Source organism: Callorhinchus milii, unplaced genomic scaffold (genome assembly GCF_018977255.1).
Source record: "Callorhinchus milii isolate IMCB2004 unplaced genomic scaffold, IMCB_Cmil_1.0 Scaffold5, whole genome shotgun sequence".
NCBI classification, from domain to species: domain Eukaryota; kingdom Metazoa; phylum Chordata; class Chondrichthyes; order Chimaeriformes; family Callorhinchidae; genus Callorhinchus; species Callorhinchus milii.
The window spans coordinates 4802499-4827918 of NW_024704746.1; the positions used below are offsets into that span (position 1 = coordinate 4802499).

The following is a 25420-nucleotide window of genomic DNA, read 5'->3' on the forward strand; positions in this document are numbered from 1 at the left end:
GACCCTCACACCCAGCCCCCTTCTCTTTTCAAATATTTTCATGGGATCTTTTAACGTCCACCTGAACAGGCAGTCGGTACCAATGTTTAGGATCCTATGGCATCCGTGGCCCCTCCATATCGTCTATCCCTTCTCCCTCATGTCAGCAGCAAGTCTCCTCTGAATCTGGGGCCAACCGGCCGGCAGACACAGACACTCACAGACACACAGGATTCAAGAGCACAGGTTTATTAGCACGGGGAGAAAACCTCAGCAGTGACAGCCACACTCCCTGTGTCCCTAGCCCCATGGAGAGGCCCCTCTTACACAATCCCTCTCACCACCCCCCTGCTCAATACTCCAGCAAAGCCCTGGCCAGACAGCCCTGTGGGCCTCAGTAACCTGCTCTCCATCCTCACTGCAGCCCAGCGAAAGACAGAGAGAGTGTGTGAGAGAGGAGAAGTGAGGGTGAGAGTGTCAGAGAGACAGATATTAAAGAATGTGAGTTATAGAGTGTGAGAGAAGAGAGAGAGGCTGAGAGGAGGAGGAGAGATGTGAGAGTTAGAGAGTCAGATATGAAAGTGAGTATAGAATGTAAGAGAAAGAGAGATCACTAGGTCACCCTTATATATGGCATCGCCCTCCCCACCTTCCCGTCACTGCCATTCTCAGAGGCTTTCTGCCTCAATGCCAGCTTCTGCCAGTGCGTGAGTTTCACATTCTCACCACTCTGTCAGAAAATCATTTCAAACAGCCCATTTCAGCTGAAGGATGCGCTGGGTTGGATATGCCAGGCAAAGCCTCTCCTCTGTTGGCTGACATTAAGAAATGGCAAATAAAGATGATTATAGCTGGAGACGGAGAGGTAGTCAAAGGCAAGTAAGTAAGAAAGTTGGCATCTGCATCAAAATCCGGGCAACTCGTACATCATTATGGAAACAAATTACACAGATAAGAAGGTACAAAAATTGACATCCCAAAAATGACCAACATGTGAAAGGGAACAAATAGGAGTGCAGACATGGTAACTTTGCAAGTGAACTTACATATAGAAGCCAAAGAGACTTTAGAGTTCAGGAATTTGGCTGAATCAGATGTCGATTGTTTAGCATCGGCAGAAAGGACCAAGGGACCGTTTAGTTTACAAGTGTCGGAGGAACCTTGGCCATTTCATTTAGTATTGAATACAATGGTGGCCTGTGACGTGGCATGCCAAGAGGGGACATTATCAGGGTCACTGGAGGCCGCTGTCAGGGGATGTGTGAAGTTCCGGGCTGACCTTTACTGATGACTGTTTTGGGTTTATTCTCTCTTCCTCCGGAAACGCTGTGATGGATTGCTTCCACGGCACAGCTCCACCACCTGGCGATGTCCTTTGTGACTGGCTGTGTTCAAGCACGGCACCTGGCCACGCGGGGTTAATACGTTGAGTTATTTGCTCCAGTCGGGAATGACATTGGAGTATTAGAGGGGAAGGAAGCTGTTCCAACAGCCATTTACCTTGTAAAGGTGGGTCTGTGGCTTGCAGGGTCTGTGGAAATAAATACAACAATCCTCATATCTGATACAGAGGCTTCTCACATGGGCTCAAAGAGCTTCACTGGATTAGCTGTAAAATGTGGTGACTGTGTATTTGTGGGCGAGATGTGGCGGCCAATTTGCACAGTAAAGTCCCACAAACAGCCATGAAACGAGGGACTTGTTGGGGGATTGTTGGCCAGGACACCAGGAGGGAGAGAGAAACTCCCTACGCTTTTACAATAGCAACAAGGGATCTTTAACATCCACCTGAACAGGCACAGATGAGGCCAGTTTAACATCTCATCCAAAGGATGGCACCTCCAACATCGAGAGTGAGAGACCGACCAAGACTGAGAGGTAGAGAGGACTGTGCCCACACTGTGGCCTCTCTGATCTGAGTGCTGTTGAACACATCTCTCAGGACTATTGTTTGGGGGTGATTGCCATGGTAAGAAAGCGGGTGGTTACACGTGCCGTACTGAACAGGATGAATTTTCACTATTACAATATCTCACTACTGTGTCCCTGACAGCGGCTCCCCACGGGCACAGCACTACCCGGGCACTGCCCGCTGGCCCCGAGGCTCCGTCAGCCCAGAGCGTATCTTCATCTCCACAAACGGGATCGATTTCTCGTGGCCTTTCCAGTGGTACCAGTTTATCCCCTGTCAGAGAGAGAGAGAGAGACAGTGAGACAGGGAAACAGGGAGTCAGTGAGACAGAGAGACAGGGAGACAGGGAGATAGAGAGACAGGGAGCCAGTGAGACAGAGCGAATGCCAGATCAATACACTGTCTTTTCTTAATAGTGGGATGTGGTGGAGCAAAGGGATTTAGGAGCCAAGTGCACAAAGTTTTGAACGCTGGTGCTCAGGTTCAGGAAACAATCAAAGATCAATATTGGCTATCATAATAAATAATAATTCTTGTGTTTGATATATCGCCTTATGACATTGTCGAGACGTCTCAAAGCGCTTCACAGAATATACTGTAAAGTGAATTGACTGAATATTTTGTGGGCAAAACACGGCAGCCAATTGCGCACAGCAGTGTCCCACAAACAGTCATGGATTGAGTGACCAAATTATAATTTACTTTTTGAAGGGATTATTGCCCCCAGAAAGTTATCCACTAATCGACTAACAACTAAATTCCTACTTACTGCTGTGTAAATGGCGTGTGGAGTAAGGAAACTTGCCTAAGGTTTCGCTCTGCCCGGGAATCAACAACAACTTGGATTTATATAGCGCCCTCCACGCCGGACGGCGTCTCAGAGCGCTTCACAATAATGGATCCCGGGAACGAGCCGGGGGTAGGGGGAGGGAGAGGAAGGTGACCAAAGGCGAGGGCAAAACGAAAGGTCTTCAGCAGAGACCTGAAAATGGGAAGGGAGGGAGCGAGACAAAGGGAATGAGGAAGGCAGTTCCAGAGCCTCGGGGCACAGTGGCTGAAGGCACGGCATTCAATTATATCGTATTTATATTTATAACATATAATTATACAATTATATTGTATAATTATATTGTATAATGGGACACTGCTGTGTGCAATTGGCTGCCGTGTTTTGCCCACAAAATATTCAGTCAATTGACTTTACAGTATATTCTGTGAAGTGCTTTGAGACGTCTCGACAATGTCATAAATTTGAATCAAACCCAAGTCCTCTCCCTACCGAGGGTGAAATTGTTAAATTACGAAGTTATGTTGCATAAACTTGGTTTGTATTCCCTGGAGTTGAGGTTGAGGGGTGATCTCATCGATATATATAAATGATAAAACTTTGGTCGGGTAGATACAGAAAAACTATTTCCTCTGGTGGAGGAATCCAGAACAAGTGGGCATCGGCTCAAAACGAGAGCTCGGCCATTGAGCCGTGAAATCAGGAACCATTTATCACACAAAGGCCAGTGGAAATCTGCAACCCTCTCCCCCAAAAGGCTGTGGATGCTGGATCCATTCGCATTTTCTATTCTGAGATGGATAGTTTTTTGTTAAGTCGGAAGGAATCAAGGGATATGGGGCAAAGGCGGGTGTGAGACAGGGGGAGAGTCAGAGTGTTGGAGGGACTGAAAGAGAGAGAGTGAGAGTGTGAAGGGGAGAGAGAGTGTTGGCAAACTGTGGTATAATGGCTGTGGGCGTACCTGGCTGTGCCGATTCTCGGCGTACTTGCCGTTGAGGTTTGCGCGGTGACAGTTCTTGTACCACCAGGCGCCCTTATAGGACAGGGCACAGTTAGTGACCGCGGCATCGTTGTCTCTGTCACGGGTGGAGAATGGTCTACCCTGGTGATAGGACAGAGAGTCACCTGCAGAGCAACACAACAACACAGCACTGAGCAACACAGCACTGAGCAACACAACAGCACAGCACAAAGCAACACAACAACACAGCACTGAGCAACACAACAACACAGCACTGAGCAACACAACAACACAGCAACACCACAACAACACTGTGCAATACAGCCACACAACACTGAGAACTACAGCAACACAACAACACTGGGAAATACAGCAACACAACACTGAGAAATACAGCAACACAACACAGCAACACAACAGCACAGCAACACCACAACAACACTGTGCAATACAGCAACACAACAACACTGAGAAATACAGCAACACAACAACACTGAGAAATACAGCACAGCAACAACACAACAACACCACAACAACACTGTGCAATACAGCAACACAACAACACTGAGAAACACAACACAGCAACGCAACAACACAGCAACACCGCACTGAGCATGTGACATGCCATGAATGTGCAACACTGAGCCGAGTTTGTGACATGTGATTTGAGTGTGTAACGCAGAGTGCGTTACACAGAGTGAATGTGTGCCAGAGTGAGTGTGACAGAGTGTGCCAGAGTCAGTGTGACACGGTGGTGTGACACAGTGAATGTGTGACAGAGTGAGTGTGACACAGTGAGTGTGTGATACAGTGAGTTTGCGACAGATTGAGTGTGTGACAGAGTGAGTGTGACCGTGAGTGTGTGACAGAGTGAGTGTGTGACAGAGTGAGGGTGTGATACAGTGAGTGTGACACAGTGAATGTGTGACAGAGAGTGTGAAAGTGAGTGTGACACAGTGAGTTTGACAGAGTGAGTGTGTGACAGATCGAGTGAGTGTGTGACAGAGTGAGCGTGTGACGGCTTGAGTGTGTGACACAGTGAGTGTGACAGTGAGCGTGTGACACACTGACCGGCTGTCCCGCTGTAGTCCCCGAGCCGCAGTTTGTAGCGATCACGGGCGTCGCTGATGTAGAAGCGATCGTACACGGCGTGGGCGGTGGCAGCACCATCCCTCAGGTCCACACGCAGCTCATAGCGTGTCTGAATCGTGATCCGGTGCAGATTGTCCAGACCTGAGAGACAGCAGTTATCCATCACCATGGCCACCACAGGGCATCCACACACCAACACACGCACTCACACATCAACACACACCCTAACACCAACACACACACCCTAACACCAACACACACACCAACACACACACCCAAACACACGCACCCACACATCAACACGCACACCCACCCAATACACACACTCAAAAACCAACACTTGCACTAACACATGGATTCAGACAATTACGGACCCACACACCAAGACGAGCTCTGACACATGCACTGATACACACACACACACACTGACACATATTACCTTCATGTACATTCTACCACACGCAGGAGCCCACCTGCACAGTGTAAGACCTACAAACACAGAGCTTGGCTGTGAGAGCTCAGTGTTAGCGTGTAACGTGAAGGGGCACGGGAGGTAGGGGGTCTCCACCTCCCTGAAGCAGGGAGAGCTAACAGCTCAGGGTGGGATTAACTGGGAATGAAGGGGTCACGGACAGTGACGTGGGAAGAACAGAGGCAGCTTTTACCCAGCCAGAACTCATCCTCCAGATTCCCAAACCCCAGCCGATAATCCAGCCATTTCCGGGCAAAGTCCGTTAGGCCGTTCTGTCGCCTCTGGAAAACCTGCAGGAGATGTGAGACGGGAGGATTTACTGATGTTACAGGCAATTAACAAAACCAGCAAAATGTTAACAAAACTTCTCTTATGCTGGACTGAAGGCAGTGTCTTACTCTGACAGGTCATGAGCTGTCAGTCACGGACACATTCAGAGACGTCAGTCAGTCCCTCCGTCTGTCTGTCTGTCTGTCTGCCTCTACCCCTCTCTTAGTCTAACACACACTCAATCTTTCTCCCTCACACTCAGTCTCTCTATCTTTCAATCAGTCTCTCTGTATCTCACTCAGTCTCTCTGTATCTCACTCAGTCTCTCTGTATCTCACTCAGTCACTCTATCTCTCAATTAGTCCATTTATATCTCACTCAGTCTCTCTGTCTCTCACTCAGTCTTTCTATCTCTTACTCAGTCTCGCTCTGTCTGTCTGTCTGTCTGAATCTCTCTCGCTCTCTCTCATTCTCACACACAGACCCTCTCTCGGGCTGGCTGTGCTGAATGTGACTTACGGTCCAGCCTCCACCATCGGTTGTCATGTCACAGTAGACCTGTAGTGGCTGCTGGGGCTGGCTGGCCAGGTAGACGGTGTAGATGCCACTGACAGTATCTCCATTCAGCAGGTGCTGCGAGCAGTCCCAGGGGTAAGGAAACAGGCGGCCGGCTACAACACAGAGCATCAGACAGAGAGAGAGGGGGTAGGGGGGCTCAGAGAGACAGAGAGAGACATTCAGAGAGACAGAGAGAGAGGCTCAGAGAGACAGCGAGAGAGTCAGAGATTGGGGGGCTAAGAGAGAGAGAGAGAGGCTCACAGAGAGAGAGACAGAGAGTGGGGCTCAGAAAGAGAGAGAAAGGCTCAGAGAGACATAGAGAGATTCAGAGAGAGAGAGAGAGGGGAGAGGCTCAGGGAGACAGAGAAAGAGGCTGGGATCTGCTGTGTGTGATATAGTCTGTTATCTGCTTTTTGACTTAAAATTTAAGATGACGAGGAATAACAACAGCACATTGCATTTGTGTTTATGTAGCGCCTTTTATGTCATGAGCGATTGTTGTGGGAACTCTCAATCCATGACTTTGTGGAGCACTGCTGTCCACAATTATCTGCCGTGTTTCACCTACAAATTATACGCAGTCACTCCACCTTACAGTATATTCTGTGAAGTGCCTTGAGACGTCCTGACAACATGATAAGGCGCTATATCAAATGCAAGGATTATTGTCATTATTATTATTATTTTGTGTGGGATACAGGCTGGTATCTGCCGTGTGTGTGTGATACAGGCTGGTATCTGCCATGTGTGTGTGATACAGGCTGGTATCTGCTGTGTGTCTGTGTGATACAGACTGGTATCTGCTGTGTGTCTGTGTCATACAGGCTGGTATCTGCTGTGTGTCTGTGTCATACAGGCTGGTATCTGCTGTGTGTCTGTGTCATACAGGCTGGTATCTGCTGTGTATCTGTGTCATACAGGCTGGTATCTGTTGTGTGTGTGATACAGACTGGTATCTGCTGTGTGTCTGTGTCATACAGGTTGGTATCTGTTGTGTGTGTGATACAGGCTGGTATCTGCTGTGTGTCTGTGTGATACAGACTGGTATCTGCTGTGTGCTGGTACCTGTTGTGAAGACAGTGTCAATGGCTGTGCTCCTCTCACTGCCATCTGCAGCCTGCAGGCTCAGGCTGTACTCTGTGGTTTCCAGCAAGCCCTCCAGTCTGATCCACGTGTCCTCAGCATCCAGGATCAGCTCCTACCCCAGAGAACACACAGCTCAGCACCGGCACTGCCTTGCTCGTTCCCCCTCACTCTCCCTCACTCCCTCTCACTCTCCCTCACTCCGCCTTGCTCTCCCCTTGCTCTCCCTCACTCGCTCACTCTCCCTCAATCTCCCTCCCTCTCACTCCCTCAATCGCTGTCCCTCACTCCCTACTTTCCTTCACCTCCGCCACATCATCTGCCTCCTCTCGTGTCTTCATCAATTGCTAACACTTTGCTCAATGGACTCCCAGGCTCCACCATCCACAAGTTCCAGCTCATCCAAAACTCCACTGACCCCATCCTCAATCCACACCAAACCTCACATACCCATCACCCCAGTCCTCGACTGGCTCCCAAAGGAGGAATGGTAATGTCCTCATTCTCACTTCTAAATGCTTCACACCCTAGGACCTCCCTATCTCTCTAATCTCTTTCTCCCCTCTCCCTTGCTCCACCCCAGATATCAAATGCAAGCTCTTATTCTTGTTGGTCCTATTGTGGCTGCTCCAGCCCAGGCCAGACCAGGCCTGTCTCGCAGTGTGGCTGCTCCTGACCCAGACCAGACCTACCTTCCTGTTGCCGCTGCCGGCCTTGTACATTAGGATATAGTTTTCGATGCGAGCGCTGGGCGGCTGCCACGAGACCAGGGCACTTTTCCTGGTGACTTCACTGGCTGTCAGGTTCACCGGGGGATCAACAGCTGGAATCGAGGAGGAGAGCGCGGTCATCAGACATAGTGAGGAGGAAGCCATTCTGGGTCTACCACATCCCTACTCCACATCTGGTACCTGACCAGGACTGCTTTTCTCCACTCCCTCCAAATTACCAACTCTGACTGTGCATTACCCCAAATGCAGCTAAACCCCTCGTCCGTGCGTTCATCACCTCCCGACTCGACTTGGTCAAATGCCCTCCTCCTGGTCTCCCCAGCTCCACCATCCACAAGATCCATCTAATCCCAAATGCCACCATTCGCATACTCACCCGTACTAAACTCCGTGCCCCATCACACCAGTTCTAGTCAGGCTCCACTGGCTCCCCATGACCGAACGGATCGATTTCAAGATCCTCACCTTTGTTTTCAAATCCTTTCATGCCCTATCTCTACGATCTGTAACCCCCAACCCACAACCCGCTGCCTCCACTCGACTGGCTCCGGCTTCTTGTATGTCCCTCATGCCCTCCATCACCATCACCATCGATGGCTGCGCTTTCAGCCACTATGCCCCGAAACTCTGGAACATTCTCCACCAATCCCTCTGCCTTGCCCCTTCCATCCCCATCTTCAGATTGCGCCTGAAGACCTTTCTCATTGACTATGTCTATGGTCACCTCCCCCTTGGACACAGACTGTGGAGGCACGAGGGCTAAACGTACGGGTGAGGAAGCTGGTAGAGATCACGGCGCTGGTCATTGGACCTTTGGCTGCGTACATGGTAACCAGGTAACGTGTGTGAGGCTGAAGCTCATTCAGTCGCTGCTCAGTCTGGCTGCCATCAGCCAGCACCACCTCAGCACCCACTGCGGACACAAGCAGAGGGTCAGCACAGAGCACGTGACAACTCCATCACATCATATCACCCTCCGTCACACCCACCATTACCCCCACCCTCTATTACACCTACCCTTCATTACACCCACCGTCCATTACACCCACCGTCCATTACACCCACCCTCCATTACACCCACCCTCCATTACACCCACCCTCCATTACACCCACTCTATCACACCACGCTCTATCATGCCCCGCCACTGCCACATTCAATCGGATGGGCAGGCCCTGCTCTCCCATGTCAGCCATGCCCATACCCTGCTCGTCTGTCAGCGCGATCACGTAGCTGTCCACACTGGCCTCGGGCGCCGTCCACTGCAGCTCAGCTCCGCTCGGAGTGATGTTCACCACACGCAGGTCCAGAGGAGAGGCCATGGCTGAGAGAGCATCAGGAGAGAGAGAGAGTGTGTGAGAGAGAGAGTGAGGTCAATCACTCCGGGAGAGGGGATTGAGGGAGAGAGGACTGAGGGAGAGGGACTAAGACGAGCGGGAGATGAGGCTGACCTGTCTGCACTGTGTTGGTGAGCAGCGCACTCTCCTCCAGCCCTCGTACGGTGTTGAGGTTGACCTGGTAAAGTGTCGCTGGCTGCAGCTCATTCAAAGTGTACTCAGTCAGGAAGGACTCAATCACCACACTCTCCACTCGGCCTATAACAGAGAAGGGGAGAGAGAGAGGTGGGGTGGGGGGGGGGGAGGAGAGAGAGGGGTTCGTATGTCAGTGTTGGTGGTTAGTATGCCGGTATTTGGATACCATGTTGGTGTTGGCGGTTACCTTGCTGGCCCTCGGCGGGCTGGTACAGCATCTGGTAATGATCAAAAGGGGCAACTGGCCGGAGCCAGTTGACGGTGATGGAGTCCTCGGTGATGTTCGAGAAAGACATCTCCCGTGGGGGATCGATGGCTGCGGGAAAACAAGGCAAGAGCAGGTCAGTGAGCGCCCTGCCGAGGAGCGGAGAGAGCGGTACAGCACACTAGAGGTTAACTTACAGCTCACTTGTTTTCAGAAAATAAACCTTCGTCTGCTGATGAAAAGAAACCGGAATCCTGGCACTCAGGGCGGCAGAGATTGCCTGTCCATCACTGTGAGAGTCACTGAGAATATAGTGAATAACCCTGCAAGCCAAAGCCCTAACGGGTAGGGTGGTCCTAGCTGGACAAGCAGAGGGAAAACTTGCCAGACAGCAATACCAATGGCAAACTATGCCATTAATATTTAGCTGGTTAAACTCCAGCAGTTACCCCAAACCAACCGCGCCTAATACTCTCCAGAATTTGGTAAGCAGGAAGTGTCCCTCCAGGGAAGAGAGTGTGCATTCCACCCCAGTAAATATCTCTGCAATTTCCATGTGAGTCTCAGTCTGATTTGGACACTTACGAACTGATGGGTTTCCTCGTGTGTCAGAAACCCGGCTGATCACAGTGATGGGTTTCCCTGTGTGTCAGACACCCAGTGACTAAAAACAAACACACTGCGCTGGACGATGACAGGCGAGGACGATGGGGGGGGTGGATTGAGGGATGAATAAGCCAGACTCTAACTGATGTTGGGGAATGATCACACTTGAAGGTGAGGATGGCACAGCAACAAAATGAGAAAGGCAATGTAAACACATCGTGAGGTAGTTAGCGGTAAAGTCTCACCATCTGCAAGGAAAGAGACAAGCCATGAGTTAGCAGCTGCTGCTCACATGCACCGACCACCGGCGGGCGTTCATTGATGGCAGACTGATGGGGTGACAGCCAGACCCTGGGAGAAGCGATGTGATTGGGAGCGAGAGCAGGGAAGCCAGACAGAAGCCATGAGCACGGGCAGCCACTGATGGACTGAGGCGAGGGCCACACAGAACCATGTGACGTACAGCGACGGCCACTTAGATACACATCCCAGAGCAATGCAAAGGTGGAGCCTGGCCTCCTGCGGCTGTGTGATCCCCGGCAGAGCAGCAACGGTTAATAGGTAATTAGACAGGAATCAACTGTGTAAATGGGTGGTGGCAGAGCCCATGGTGGGTGTCATGAGGGATGTGGACGGTTATACGAAGGCAGAGCAGTGGGACTGAGTGGACAGCTCACTCTGACAAAATTTAGATTCAAATTTGCTTTGGGGCGGAAAAAACCTTTAGTCTTTCATTTTTGCCTTAGGCTTTAGGAATAGGGGTCTAAGATGAGGGTGGGGGGTAAGATTTAGGGTCAGTTTTATGGTATGGATTAGGGGTAGAATTAGGTATTACATTTGAGTGGTACTTTATCCCGATTTGCGTTCCTGGTGCCCCTATTTGCTGGGCTGCTCATTCTGAATGTGGCAAAGTAGTTAAGGTAAAAAAAATATATTTTAAAGTACTTAAAGAGGTACTTAAGAAGGAAAAATTTGCAGGGCTCTGGGATAAGAGCGGGGAAAGTGGGACTAGTTGGTAGCTCTTTCAAAGAGCCGGGATAGACAGGCACGATGGGAAGAATGGCCTCCTTCTGTGCTGTAAGATTCTGTGATTCCTTGATTTGAATTTGCTCTGGGGAGGAAAACACTTTTAATTTTATCTGGGTTGAGTGGCATTAATCCTTATTTTTTGTCTTAGGCTTTAGAGCCAGGTGGTTAGGGTCAGGGCAGGAACCGGTGAACAGTCAGCCTATCTCATGCTGCTGTCTGCCTGCTTCAGGGCACGGCCCGGCTCATTGGCAGGACTTGGAAGGGCTAACCAGTCACTGGGGGCAGGGAATCATCCCACTCAGCTCCTGTTAGCCCTGCAAGCCGAAGCCCTAATGGCTGCCACTCTGTGCTGGCTCTGTGCCCGGACAGTCCCCGGGAGGTGTATGAAAGTGGCCGTCAGCAGCTGCTCTCTGTACCTGTGCTGAACGAGCCCACTATTGGCTCAGAGGTGATGGTTCCCTGGACAGCCACCAGACTGACTATATACTCTACAGAGGGCTGCAGCCCTCGCAGCCTGGTCTGCGTGCTGTTGCCATCCACTGTGATCTGCAGCGTCTCCCCGTGCTCCTTGGGATTATAATTGAGAATGTAGAGGTCGGCGGGGGGCACCGGGACGGCCCACGAGACCCCCGCACTGTTTGCCGTGATGTCAGAGAACCTAGCTGGGCAACCGGCTGGAACCCTGCGAGTTACACAAAGGAGGCGAGAGGTTACAAGGGAACAGGACCTCCATCAGGAGGGATCTCACACACACACCTCCTTATGACCATTCGCAAAACTACCTGAGGCCTACACACGCACACCCTGAGTCTAAGGCCTCCGCTTACACTGGACACTGGTAGAGGCCTGGACACAGAGGCCTGGCCATTGATAGAGGCCAGAGCGGTAGAGGCCTGGCCATTGGTAAGAGTTGTACAGGATGTAACCTGTTTAGACAGTACACAGTTCACCCCAAACTCAAACACAAACAACAGCATTGACAATATTGGCCTTTAAGCATGTTTAGTTATGGGGAAAGAGAGGGATGTCAGCGACAGGAATAGCCATCGCTGTCCTTTTCCTGTAAACATAAATAAATCTGTGTAAAGACTGTCGCCATTCATCACCTCCCGTACTGGGCCGACCCCTTGAGAGAGAGCGAGAGCGAGAGAGAAGCTAAAGATAAAGAGGGGCTAGAAGGTTCTGGAGGTTAACAGTAGGTCAGTCGTGCCCCCACAGTCTGAGCCCGAGTGGTGGCGCCCCCAGTGGTCAGAGGAGGTCACTGTTACCTGGACTCCCACATGTGGCCAATGGTCAATAAACACATTTGGTGCGTTCACAGCAATGTTGGTTCTTTGTGCTGAGACTGGGCCAGGCTGGGACCTGGGGATGGTTGCTGTGAGCTGGGGATTGGGGGGGGAGTGGATCCTCGGGTCTCAGATCCCCACCAGCTCACACTCCCACGCTCATGGAATGTCAGTGCTGTGCTCACTATCATCTCAGGCTCAGTGTTGTGCTCACTATTATCTCACATTCAGTGCTGTGCTCACTATAATCTCACACTCAGCTCTGTGCACACACTTACCTGTGGTGACCTGGATGGTGGAGGGGGCACTCTGCTGCCAGCCGCGTTCGGCCACCACCGAGATGTTGTATGTGCTGCCGGCCTCCAGGTCTGCCAGGGTGAGGAAGGAGCTGCCCCTGGGGATGGTCAGCTCGGAGCCCGGCCCTGAGGCTGTGCTGTAACTGACCCGATAATGATCAACAGGCCCCCGCACCTCCGTCCACATCAGAGAGACACTGGTCTCGCTCAGCGCCGTCACACTCAGTCCCTGCGGACTGTCCAGCTCTGACACAACACACAGAGCAGCAGGTTTCACACTGCGTCGCAAGAGAGTTCACACCGGACACACGCCATACTGACACACGCCATACTGACACACGCCATACTGACATACGTCACACTGACACACAGTGACAGTGACACATCTGCCTGTACAGCAACACCCACACACACACACACAAACGGTCTGACTGTACAGTACCGTCGCAGTGAACTTACCAGTCCTGGCGTTGATGGTGGCCGGCACACTCTGCCTCGTGTCTTTGATGGCCGAGATCCCGATTCCATATTCAGTGCCTGGTAACAGGTCTGAGTGTACGAGAGAGAGAGAGAATTAGAGACCCAGAGAGGGACTGTCTATACTGGTAATAGAGAGGAATCCCAGGGAGGCAAAGTGTGGGGGGAGATGGAGATAAAGAGAGGGGGGAGAGATGGAGGGGGAGATGGAGGGGAGAGAGGGGTGGAGATGAAGGGGAGAGGGAGGTTGAGAGGGAGCGGAGGGGACAAAGGAGGGAAGAGGGATGTGGAGGGGGAGATGGAGAGGAGATAGAGGGGGAGATGAAGGGGGAGTATGAGTGACTGAGGCGGCCTGAGAGCTGGACCTGCCCATGCCGTGCCGGTGGAGCTCTCACCGGTCAGTGTGACCCGTGTGGTGGGGCCGGAGTTCTCGGGGACGAGCAGCTCGTGGTATTGGCCTCCGGCCAGCGTGCTGTACACCACTCGGTACTTCTCCACCGCGGCATCACTGTTGTCCCACTCCAGCTGCACCGCACTATCCCCTGGCACAGCCACACGCAGGTTCTTAGGAGCATCAATGTCTGAGGAATGAAACACAGAGACTATAGTGAACCTCACATCATCGTGTCCGTTGGGACCATACATTTAAGTTTAAGTTATGTCAAACTTGTATCATATATTTATAAGTCAGATTTTATATGACTTACACATAACAAATACGTAAACACTGTGCTGCAAGGTTTCAAAATGGTTTCAAGGTTTCCTCATTTTCTGGAACTACCGTTTTCATGTACTTCTCAACCTGTTTTATTATCTGGAAATGTTTTATTTGAATGTTCCTGTAGCCTTCCCTGATTTTATCGAATTTTTTCTTGTAGCGGGAGATGATACAAGTGTGTGAATTATTTAAGAGTTGAAAGCGGATGCTAAGCCTCCACTTAATTGTCTCAGGTGTAAAAGGGAACATTTGGAGGAAATCTGAGAGCGCGTACGTCAGTTCAGCAATGCTCTTGTAGCCATGAGGCTGTGCTCCAGTCATGACAAGTGCTCCGAGAGTTACCCTGCGTGAGGAGCGCTATATAAATGCAAGTTGTTCTTGTTGGCATGAATGGGCAGAGTTCCCATTTGTAATACACGGTGACAGGTCCCCTTTGCTCTCCACATGATCAGATGACGCGATCTGCCCACCCTCCCCCCCCAACCCACCTACCTTTGCTGCTGTATGCAATGACGTTGTTGAGACGTGTTGGGGTGTGAATGTGTGGTGTCTGTTGGAGGCAGGTGCGGGAAACAGCCGGTAAGCTCGGTAATGGCAAGTGCAGTAGTGGTGTTACGAGTTACGCGGTTGTTAGTATGACTGGTGGAGATACACTTAAATGGATTTAATAGGAAATTGAAAAGGACTTGGACACTGACCGCCTGTGTCGCTCACACACTGACCGCCTGTGTCGCTCACACACTGACCGCCTGTGTCGCTCACACACTTGACCGCCTGTGTCGCTCACACACTTGACCGCCTGTGTCGCTCACACACTGACCGCCTGTATCACACACGTGCTTGTGTCCTGTCGCTCTGGGAGATTGAGGGTTAGATGCATGAAGCGCATCTAATGTGACCATACACAGACGTGTCCTTGTGCATCGATATGCGTGTAGGCACACCTCCACGCACCTGTTTGGAAGAGGGTGGACACGGGTTTGCTCTGCCCGTGCTCCCGGACTCCGCTGACTGACACCTGGTAGGTGGTGCCGGGCCGCAGGCTCTGCAGGGAGTACTGGCTGAGGGAGGGCTGCAGCGTCAGGCTGGTCGCTGGGCTTGAGCCGCTGACCGGACCGTAGGTCAGCACAATGTGCTCCACGTGCGCCCGCGGGGGAGACCATTCCACAAACGCAAAGGTGTCCGCTACCTCCCTCACCGTCACTTGATTCGGCCCATCAATCACTGGAAGGCACAGAACAGGAACTCGCTGTGACACCAACCACGTCTCACACAAGCAAACCCTTGCACAGTATAGCATTCTACTTCTTTCAACTCACCGCACACTCTCCGTCCACGCTCCCAGGTCAGTAATAGCACGGGTTAGAGACAGAGTAAAGCTCCCTCTACACTCTCCGTCCTCACTCCCAGGTTAGGGTTAGAGACAGAGTAAAGCTCCCTCTACACTCTCCGTCCTCACTCCCAAGTTAGAGACAAAGTAAAGTTCCCTCTACACTGTCCGTCTTGCAAGCCAAGGTTACAGACAGAATGATGCTTGCTCTACAGTGGGTGCAAACTGAACCGATGGGATTACTCTTGGCTCCTGTTTCCCTCCCGGTGAAGTAACCATTGGTAAAAATTAAACTCTATTGTTGGTTTTCCACTGGCTCCCCATTCCCCAGAGGATCCAATTCAGGATCCTTGTCCTCACTTTTAAATCCTTCCACAGTCTTGCTTCTCCCTACTTCTGCCACCTTCTTAAACCCAACAAACCCGGCCACTCCTACTCCTTGCCTCACTCACCCCCTTTTCACCTTTAAAAATCCACCTAAATACCAATCCCTTCCACTGTTCTTTTAGTTACGTTCCCCCTCCTAACAGTACTCCTCCTCCTCTCCTGCCCGCTCAGGCTCCCGGGCAGCTGTGAGATGTGAGAGGTGAAGTTCCTGTAGATTGTTGCTGAATGTGGGAGCGCTATCATCTGTGTGTTTAATCCTCAAAATGATAGAAGCTCATGATAATCAGGGGTTTATACTCAGGTACCCACCACCAAACTAAATTGCCTATTATAATAATAATCCTTGCAGTTGATCTATCACGTCGTTGAGACGTGGTCAAAGTGCTTCACAGAGTACATTGTAAAGTGGATTGACTGTATATTTTGTGGCCGAAATGCGGCGTAATGTTGCGCACAGCAGTGTCCCACAAACAGCCGTGGATTACTTACTGCACCCGGAAATTGAACCCGGGTCCTCTCGCTCTTGAAGCGAGTGCTCTAACCTGTACGCTACTGGATTCTATGAGGATGTGGATGGGTAGACAAGGATAGAGGCTTGAAGGGGGATGGAGAGAGGGCAGGACAGTTGGACTGAATGGACAGCTCGCTCTGAGAGCTGGGGCAAGCTCGATTAGGCTCGATTAGCCGAATAGCCTCCTTCTGTGCTGCAAACATCTGGTTTCCTCCGGTTGCTCGTGGTTGGGCTACTTCCCCTGCAATGACATGCTGTCCTGCTCTCATTAGCGAGCATTAACGCAGCTCATTAACACAGCCAATTAATCTGCACAATTAGTCATCTCGTCACCGCTCCCAACCCGACTGAGATCAGAAGCGTCTAAGCTGTTCTCCATTAATTCACCGATAAGCTCACGTCCCAGCACTGCCTGACACCCCCCGCTCCCCAAGCCCACCCCAGCCCCGCCCCGCCCCAGCCCCTCGGCACAGAATGGGACTCAGATCAGACGGAATCCTATAAAAATTTGTTAATCAAAATCCAGATTTCGAAGAAAGTTTCCGCAGTTGTTAAAAAAGAAACAGATTCCGAATTGAGAAATAAATCGACCCTTTGTCCGGTAATGTTTCGAACTGAAATTTTAGGAAGAATAGTCTGAGAGAACAAGAGTGGGGGAGTGTGAGTTCTCACTCTGTGTGCGAGTCAGATCTCAGTGTGGCCAGTGGAGGGTGCTGCGTGTTCATTTCTTCTCCTCGATCTGGTCACCGTGTTTCTGACGCCCGTCACCGGGAAACCCGTCACCGTGATCAGCCGGGTGTCTGACACGCACGGAAACCCACCCTCCTCCGCACAGCGCACCTCCCACGGCACAGCGCCCCCCCTCCCACGCACAGCGCTCCCCGCTCCCACCCGGCCCCCCACCCCCACCCCCCCCCGCCCCCGCTGCGACACTCACTGGTGGCAAGGGTCCCAGAGGCCGGTGAGCTGCGGCTCTGCTCCTTCAGTGCGACCAGGCTGACGGTGTACTCCTCACCCGCCTTCAGCCCCGTCTGGTTAAACACCGTGACACTGCTCGGCAACTGAGCTATCATCCCGCCCTCATTACTCTGAGAGGCACAGACACAGAGAAACAGACGCAGAGGGACAGAGACACACACACGCCACACACATACACGCACACACACAGAAACAAAGAGAGAGTGTCAAACAGGGGAGATACAGTCTGGCCGAGAGTCAAGACAAATTGTGGATGGGGATTGGGACAGGGATTGGGATGGGGACTGGGAATGCGACTGGGACAGGGATTGGGACAGGGATTGGGACAGGGATTGGGATGGGGATTAGGACATGGAATGCCGTTGTTTGTGAGCTCACCTTCGGAATAAAACTGATTTCCCAGCCATCAAAGGGGAACTGGAAGGGCTCCCACTGCACCTCCACTGCCGTCTCTGTGATGGATTTAAAGCGAAGACCCTCCGGGGTCGAGAGATCTGTGTGAAGAGAACAGGTGAGGACGAGGGAGAGGGTTGAAGATGATCAGATGATTGTCCCACCGAGGGGCTATGGTAGAGGCACTGACGGATGTCTCCTTGTCACTGGCTGAGCTCTGACGCCCAATCCCATGGATTGGTTCACTCGCCTTTCATTGTACCCTCTCCATCATTGGACAGTCCCCACTGGAGTCTGCCCACAGTGTGCCTACAGCCCTACCCTTTCTGCCCACACTGTGCCCAGAGTCCTGCCCAGAGCCAGGCGAGAGGTGTGTCAGCCCTTCACTGAGCGCTGTGAGCCTGTTTCCTGGTTACCACTGGAGACGGTCAGGCAGACGGTTACTCACGGGTGGCGACGCGGGCGTTGACAGGCACGCTCAGCTTGTTGTTGAGCACGGCATACACGTTCAGCTTATACTCCATGCCCGGCTCCAGCTGTGTGATGGTGGCTGCCGTCCAGTCTCCCGGCACCCGCACCTCCAGCTGCACCCCTCCCACCATCGCTGGCGTGTAGGTGATCAGGTACTCGTTCACCACCAGGGGGCCCTCCCACGCCAGCTCAATGGTGCGGTCAGTCACTCCACTCACTCGCACTGCCTTCGGGGGCACAACTGGAGACACAGAGGCAGTGGGTTACACAGGCTACAGGCAGAGAGATGCTGGGCTGGTGTGTGTTGCAGAGCGATGTATTTATAATAATCCTTGCATTTGATATAGCGCCTTATCACGTCTTCGAGACGTCTCAAAGGGCTTCACAGAATATATTGTAAAGTGAATTGACTGTATATTTTGTGGATGAAGCACATCAGCCGATCGTGCACAGCAGCGTCCCACAAACAGTCGTGGATTGAGTGACCAAATTATTATTATTCAAGGGGATTATTACCCTTGGAAAGTGATCTGCCCATCAACTACTACAACTGGGTCCCATCCCAACCCTACCCCCAGCCTAGCCCCAACCCCAACCCCAGCCCTTATTACAGCACGTCCTGTGGTGAGATTCAGTCTGTGCATCTGCCAACCCCGTTTCCTGTCAGGGCTGAGCGAGCTTCAGAGCTTATTATTGCTAACAAGCCAACTCGAGCTTGAGCACTTGGGGGAAAAGAAAAGAGGTAGCTCCTCAGCCCTCCCCGCTGTCCACCCCGGGGGGGCTACCTCTTCCCTGTCCCCCAAGTGCTCAGGCACGAGTTGGCTTCCTGGACAGAGCCCACCCTCCAATCTGCCCGTACCTCACTCGGATGTTAAACCTCTTTCTCAGCCTTTGGGACCTGGAGTTTCCCTAATGACTGAACAAATCGTTCCTGACGTTGCATGTTCCAGACTGCGCTTGTGGGAGCAACAGGGGCCGGGCCGGGCCGGGCTCCAGCACGGATTACCAGAGGCAATCTGTTACATTAGGATCAATCAAGTTCGGGCTTCCTGACTGGCCCGGAGAGGGGAGAGGAGCCTCGTTCTGTTACATAACTTAGAAGTCAGCCGGAGGGTGTCTGACATAAACCTTCGACCCCACCGATATTCCTATCTGTTCAGGCAGACACCAGAGGTCCCATGGTACTACTCAAATAGAGAAGGGAATTTCTCTCTCCCACTGTCCTGCCCAACAAACACCCACATAAAATTGGAAATGCAATTTGTTGTGGTGGTGGAGTCCTGTAGCTCAGTGATTAGGGCGCTCGCCTTGCAAGCGAGAGTCCTGGGTTCGATTCCCGGCAGCGTGAAACCTTAGGCAAGTTTCCTTACTCCACGCGCCTGATAATAATCCCTCAAGAAAAAAAACAATAATAAATTCAATCCATGACTGTTTGTGGGACACTGCTGCGTGCGATTGGCTGCTGCATTTTGCCCACAAATGTACAGTCAATTCACTTTACAGTATATTCTGTGAAGCGCTTTGAGACGTCTTGAAGTCGTGAAAAGCATTAAATCAAATGCAAGGATTATTTTTATACTGTAAAGTGAATTGACTGTATTTTGGGGGGGGAAAGCGCAGCAGCCAATTGCGCACAGCAGTGTCCCACAAACAGTCGCGGATTGAAGTGACCAATTTATTATTTTTTTGAAGGAATTATTACCCCCGGAAAAGCGATCCGCCAATCGACTAACAACCGGGTTCCTTCCTACTTATTCCTGGATAAACAGAGGCAGGTGGAGTAAGGAAACTTGCCCAACGTTTCACCCTGCCGGGAATCGAACCCACTTCTTTTGCTTGCGAGGCGAGCGCTCTAACCACTGAGCTACAGGACTCCACAAGTTGTAAAGCAATGTACCACAAACAACCGTAGAGTGTCTGACCGATTTTATTAGGGGGATTTTCAGCCCGGAAACCGGGAGAGAAACTCGCTTCTCTTTTCCAAAAGTGCCGCGGGATCTTTAATGTTCCCCCTGAACAGACAGACTCAGACAGCTCAGTTTCATGTCTCATCCAAAGGACCGAACCTCTGACAGGCACTGGAGCGTCGTCCCAGACAGTGAGCTCAGAGCCCTGTGTCCAGCGTGAACCCACAACCTCCTGACTCAGAAGCAAAAATATGAGTGACTGAGGCAGGACTGAGGTCACTAAAATCCTCCCGAGGGCGAGTCGCGCCAGTGTGTACCTGAGCCAAAGACACACAGAAGCAGTCAGACCAGGGAGACAGTAGATTCCCTGCAACTGGCAGCCTCACTCCACTGAGATTCATTGCTGAAACAAGAGGTGGGTTCGAACAGCCAGAGCTCGTGTGTGATGACAGTGATAATGGCGATGGTGGTGATGGTGGTGACAGTGGTGATGATGATGGTGTTAGTGATGATGATAATGATGATGGAGTCAGTGATCATGATGATGGTGGAGTTAGTGATCATGAGGGCCATGTGTGGTACGTGGTGCGGGCTGTGACTTTACCTGCGGAGCAGTCTTCTCCGGTGTAGCCGTCCTGACAGACACAGAGCCCGTGCTGACAGTGACCATATTGCCCGCAGTCTGTCACACAGCGTGGCTGCCTGCAATCCTCCCCGGTGTACCGCTCCTCACACACACACGAGTCGTTCACACACCAGCCGCGGCCTGAGCACTGGTTAGGGCACTTGAGCCGCCCGCAATCTTCGCCTTTGTACGGCTCCTCGCACACGCACTCCCCGTCCACGCAAATGCCGTGTGCACTGCAGGCGTTGGGACAGCGTGTCTCGCTGCACGCCGGGCCCGTGTGCTCATTGTCGCACACGCACTCTCCGTCCACGCACGTACCTCCCTGTGAGCACCGCCCCGCACATGTGGGCTCAGAGCAGTTCTTCCCCGTCCAGCCATCCTCGCACGTACAACCACACGTGTCCAGGCTGAAGTTCCCGTGTCCACTGCACAGGGGCATGTAGTCTGTCTGACCTACAGTCAGAGCCAGAGAGTGAGAGTCAGAGAGACACACATACATGCGTGCACACACATACACACATACCCTGCCAGAGACAGTGAGAGAGAGAGACACAGACAGCCACATAGCCAGAGACAGAGAATGAGAGAGAAGTGAGAGAGACAAACAGACAGAGAGAGCGACACAGCGAGAGAGCGAGTGAGAGAAAGGGAGAGAGAGATTGAGACAGTTAGAAAGATTGAGAGAAATACAAGCGAGAGACAGAGAGAGCGACTCAGAGAGGCTCAGCCTTGGGCCCATCTACCTGAGACTGTGTATCTGAGGCTGTGTACCAGAGGCTGTGTACCTGAGGCTGTGTACCTGAGGCTGTGTACCAGAGGCTGTGTACCAGAGACTGTGTACCTGAGGCTGTGTACCTGAGACTGTATCTGAAGCTGTGTACCAGAGGCTGTGTACCAGGGGCTATGTACCTGAGGCTGTGTACCTGAGGCTGTGTTTCTGAGGCTGTGTACCAGAGGCTGTGTACCAGAGGCTGTGTACCTGAGGCTGTGTACCAGAGGCTGTGTACCTGAGGCTGTGTACCTGAGGCTGCGTACCTGAGGCTGTGTACCAGAGGCTGTGTACCAGAGGCTGTGTACCAGAGGCTGTGTACCAGAGGCTGTGTACCTGAGGCTTGGCTAGGTCCACAGCAGCCTGAGCCGCAGTGCTGGCGGAGCTGGGAGACCTCCTGCTCGAGGAGTTGGAGGCGGATGAGGAGGTGCTGGAGGCTGGGGGTGTCCGGGCAGCCACAGGCGCGATGTGGGATGTTGATGTGGTGGGTGAAGGTGATGTCCGAGTCGGGGTCTTTGGTCTCCGCCGCGTAGTAGGCGTCCTCGGTGTCTGCCGGCGAGGGGCCGGTTGAGGTGTCAGTGGTGACCGAGCACAGAGCCGCCAGAGGCACGTTGATGTTGTAGACGTGGTTGAAGACGAGGGCGGGCTGGCGGGCGGTCACCGTCTGGTTAATTTGGTAGCTGTGGCTCTTGGGCTCCTCCCGCCTCCGCCGGTGAGTCCTCACGGGGGGCCGGGCCGGGGCTGGGGTCCGGGCCTGTGCGGCCTCCAGCACCAGGCTGAGAGTCAGCGCGGGCAGCCAGAGCAGCATGGCCACATACACGCGCACGCACGATCCTCACCTCCTGGCTCACAGCTGCAAAAAGACACAGCAACAAAACAAGCTGTTAGTGCCGACATCAACCTCAGTGTGTGAAAAGGAGCTGTTAATAATAATAATAATAATAATAATAATAATAAGGAAAATCCTTGCATTTGATGTAGCGCTTTATCACATCGTTGAGAAGTCTCAAAGAGCTTCACGGGACATATTATAAAGTGGATTGACTGTGTACATTGTGGGCAAAACGCGGCAGCCGATTGCGCACAGCAGTGTCCCACAAACAGTCGTGGATTGAGTAACCAGGTTTTGTGTTGTTGTTGAGGGATTATTACCCCTGGAAAAGTGAGCCGGCAATCGACTAACAACCGGGTTCCTGCATTCTGCTGGGTAAACAGAGGAGTGTGGAGTTAGGAAACTTGCCTAAGGTTTTGCCCCCACCTCACCACCCCCCGGGAATCGAAACCGGGTTCTCTCACTTGGCGCTAACCACTACACTACAGGACTACATAATAATCCTTCCATTTTCTCCCAATGTCTTGGCCAACAATCCCCCAAAATAAATAAAATTGCTCACTCACTCCATGGCTGTTTGTGGGACATTGCTGTGCGCAATTGGCTGCCGCGCTTCACCCACAAATTAATGTGGTTTGAGCCTGTGAGAGGGAGAGGCAGTAAGTTCGAAGATGTTCAAGCCACATCTGAGGTGTTTGAACCGCGAGGCTTGTACAAAGATACATCACACTCACGAGGGCTTAATGACGATCACACTCACCGACAGTCACACTCACCGACAGTCACACTCACCGACAGTCACACTCACCGACAGTCACACTCACCGACAGTCACACTCACTGACAGTCACACTCACCGACAGTCACACTCACTGATCACCACACTCCACTGACAGTCACACTTGTTGATCGTCACACTCACTCAGTCACACTCACTGACAATCACACTCACTGACAATCACACTCACTGACAATCACACTCACTGACAATCACACTCACTGATAGTCACACTTGCTGATAGTCACACTCACTCAGTCACACTCACTGATAGTCACACTCACTGACAATCACACTCACTGATAGTCACACTCACTGACAGTCACACTCAGTCGATCACACTCACTCAGTCACACCCACTGATTGTCACACTCACTGACAGTCACACTCACTGATAGTCACACTCACTCAGTCACACTCACTGACAGTCATACTCACTCAGTCACACTCACTGACGGTCATACTCACTGCCAGTCACACTCACTGACAATCACACTCACTGATAGTCACATTAACTGACAGTCACACTCACTAACAGTCATACTCACTGCCAGTCACACTCACTGACAGTCACACTCACTGATAGTCACATTCACTGACAGTCACACTCACTAACAGTCACAATCACTCAGTCGATCACACTCACTCAGTCACACCCACTGATCGTCACACTCACTGACAGTCACCCTCACTGACATTCACACTCACTGACATTCACACTCACTCACAGTCACACTCACTCACAGTCACACTCACGAGGCCTCTCACACTCACCGAATTTGCCGAATCTCTGGCCAAACCAGACTGGAGAGGATGGTGGGTAAATATTCCGTCAACTTCAACCGTCTGCGAGAGAGAGAGAAAGTGAGAGCGTCAGCCACGCTAACCAGAGAGAGAGGTAGAGCGAGCGTCAGTCATACTAACTAGAAAGTTGCCGCGCATGCCTGCCCTCCACTGCACAGTGTGCCCTTTGTAGCGTTTTGAGACGTCCTGATGTGACGCTACTGAACATAAGGTTTATTATTAACCTTGGTGCCTGCTGTTGCCAGCCCAGTGCCCTGTGAGGGAGTGTTGGTGCTGTGTGTGAGAGGGAGTGATGGTGCTGTGTGTGTGAGGGAGTGATGGTGCTGTGTGTGTGAGGGAGTGATGGTGCTGTGTGTGTGAGGGAGTGATGGTGCTGTGTGTGGGTTCCCAATGCCCACATCTCCCAACTCTGGCCTCTGCCCAGATCAGCACAGTGCAGTGAAGTCACCCCATCTGTGACAGTCACACTCTCTGTCCCTCTCATCTCTTCCTGCAATCAACGCTTTCAGTGTCCTTGTTCATTCAGCGGCAAGTCTGAAATGATAATGCGTTCATTTCCCACTCACAGCCAATAACTACCCACTTTACCCTCCACCACCACCCCCCCCCCCATCCCCCTCTCTTCCTCCGCACATCCTCATTAGAATTCTCCACTGAGCCATGCTCTCAGCCCGGCTCAGTCGCTCGCTCTCTTGCCTCGGAATCTGCAGTTTGTGGGTTTATGAGTCCCACGTCAGGGACTTCGAGCTCACAGTGTGTGTGCGCGCGTGTGGTGGTGTGAGCTGTCGTGTGTGTGTGTGTGTGTGTTGGGGGTGGCGGTGCCAGACTCCCTGTGTGTGTGTTTGCCAGGCTGCCTGTGTGGGTATATGTGTGTGTATGTGTGTGCGTGTTGGGAGTGGGTGGGTGCCAGGCTCCCTGTGTGTGTGTTTGCCAGGCTGCCTGTGTGTGTGTTTGCCAGACTGCCTGTGTGTGTGTGTTTGCCAGGCTGCCTGTGTGTTGTGTGTGTGTGTGTGATTGCCGGGCTGCCTGTGTGTGTGTTTGCCAGGCTGCCTGTGTGTGTGTGTGTGTTTGCCAGGCTGCCTGTGCGTGTGTGTTTGCCAGGCTGCCTGTGTGTGTGTGTGTGTTTGCCAGGCTGCCTGTGTGTGTGCGTGTGTTTGCCAGGCTGCCTGTGTGTGTGTGTGTGTGTGTGTGTGATTGCCGGGCTGCCTGTGCGTTTGTGTTTGCCAGGCTGCCTGTGTGTGTGTGTGTGTGTGTGTGTGTGTTTGCCAGGCTGCCTGTGTGCGTGTGTGTTTGCCAGGCTGCCTGTGTGTGTGTGTTTGCCAGGCTGCCTGTGCGTGTGTGTTTGCCAGGCTGCCTGTGTGTGTGTGTGTTTGCCAGGCTGTCTGTGTGTGTGTGTTTGCCAGGCTGCCTGTGTGTGCAGATGGTGCTGTGTTCGCTGCTGTAGGAGAGGGGCTGAGTCTTACTCTGGGATCCCAGCCCCTCACAACCCAGCACAGTCACCCAGCCCAGTGTGACCAGCCACACCACCAACAGGCAAACTTACACACACACACACACATTCTCACAGACACACACACACTTACACACACGCGCACATGGACCCTGGCTCCCCTCTCGGTGTGTAGGGTGCAATGAGAGTGA

General features: G+C 52.2%; 1 protein-coding gene across 1 annotated transcript; it reads right to left on the minus strand.

Annotated features, from left to right (window-relative positions):
* Window positions 1–212: 212 nt before the first annotated feature.
* Window positions 213–22174, minus strand: LOC103184805 (tenascin R (restrictin, janusin)). Its single transcript, XM_007903014.2, is given in 23 exon segments — window positions 213–1510; window positions 2006–2164; window positions 3640–3803; window positions 4711–4872; window positions 5397–5493; window positions 5993–6144; window positions 7097–7229; window positions 7807–7937; window positions 8615–8758; window positions 9048–9167; window positions 9295–9438; window positions 9563–9691; window positions 11632–11874; window positions 11877–11897; window positions 12780–13043; window positions 13257–13346; window positions 13670–13855; window positions 14947–15216; window positions 17158–17308; window positions 17577–17692; window positions 18040–18303; window positions 20574–21050; window positions 21703–22174. Coding segments are annotated over 22 exon segments (4041 nt in total). The 3' UTR covers window positions 213–1510; window positions 2006–2053.
* Between the last annotated feature and the right edge of the window lie 3246 nt (window positions 22175–25420).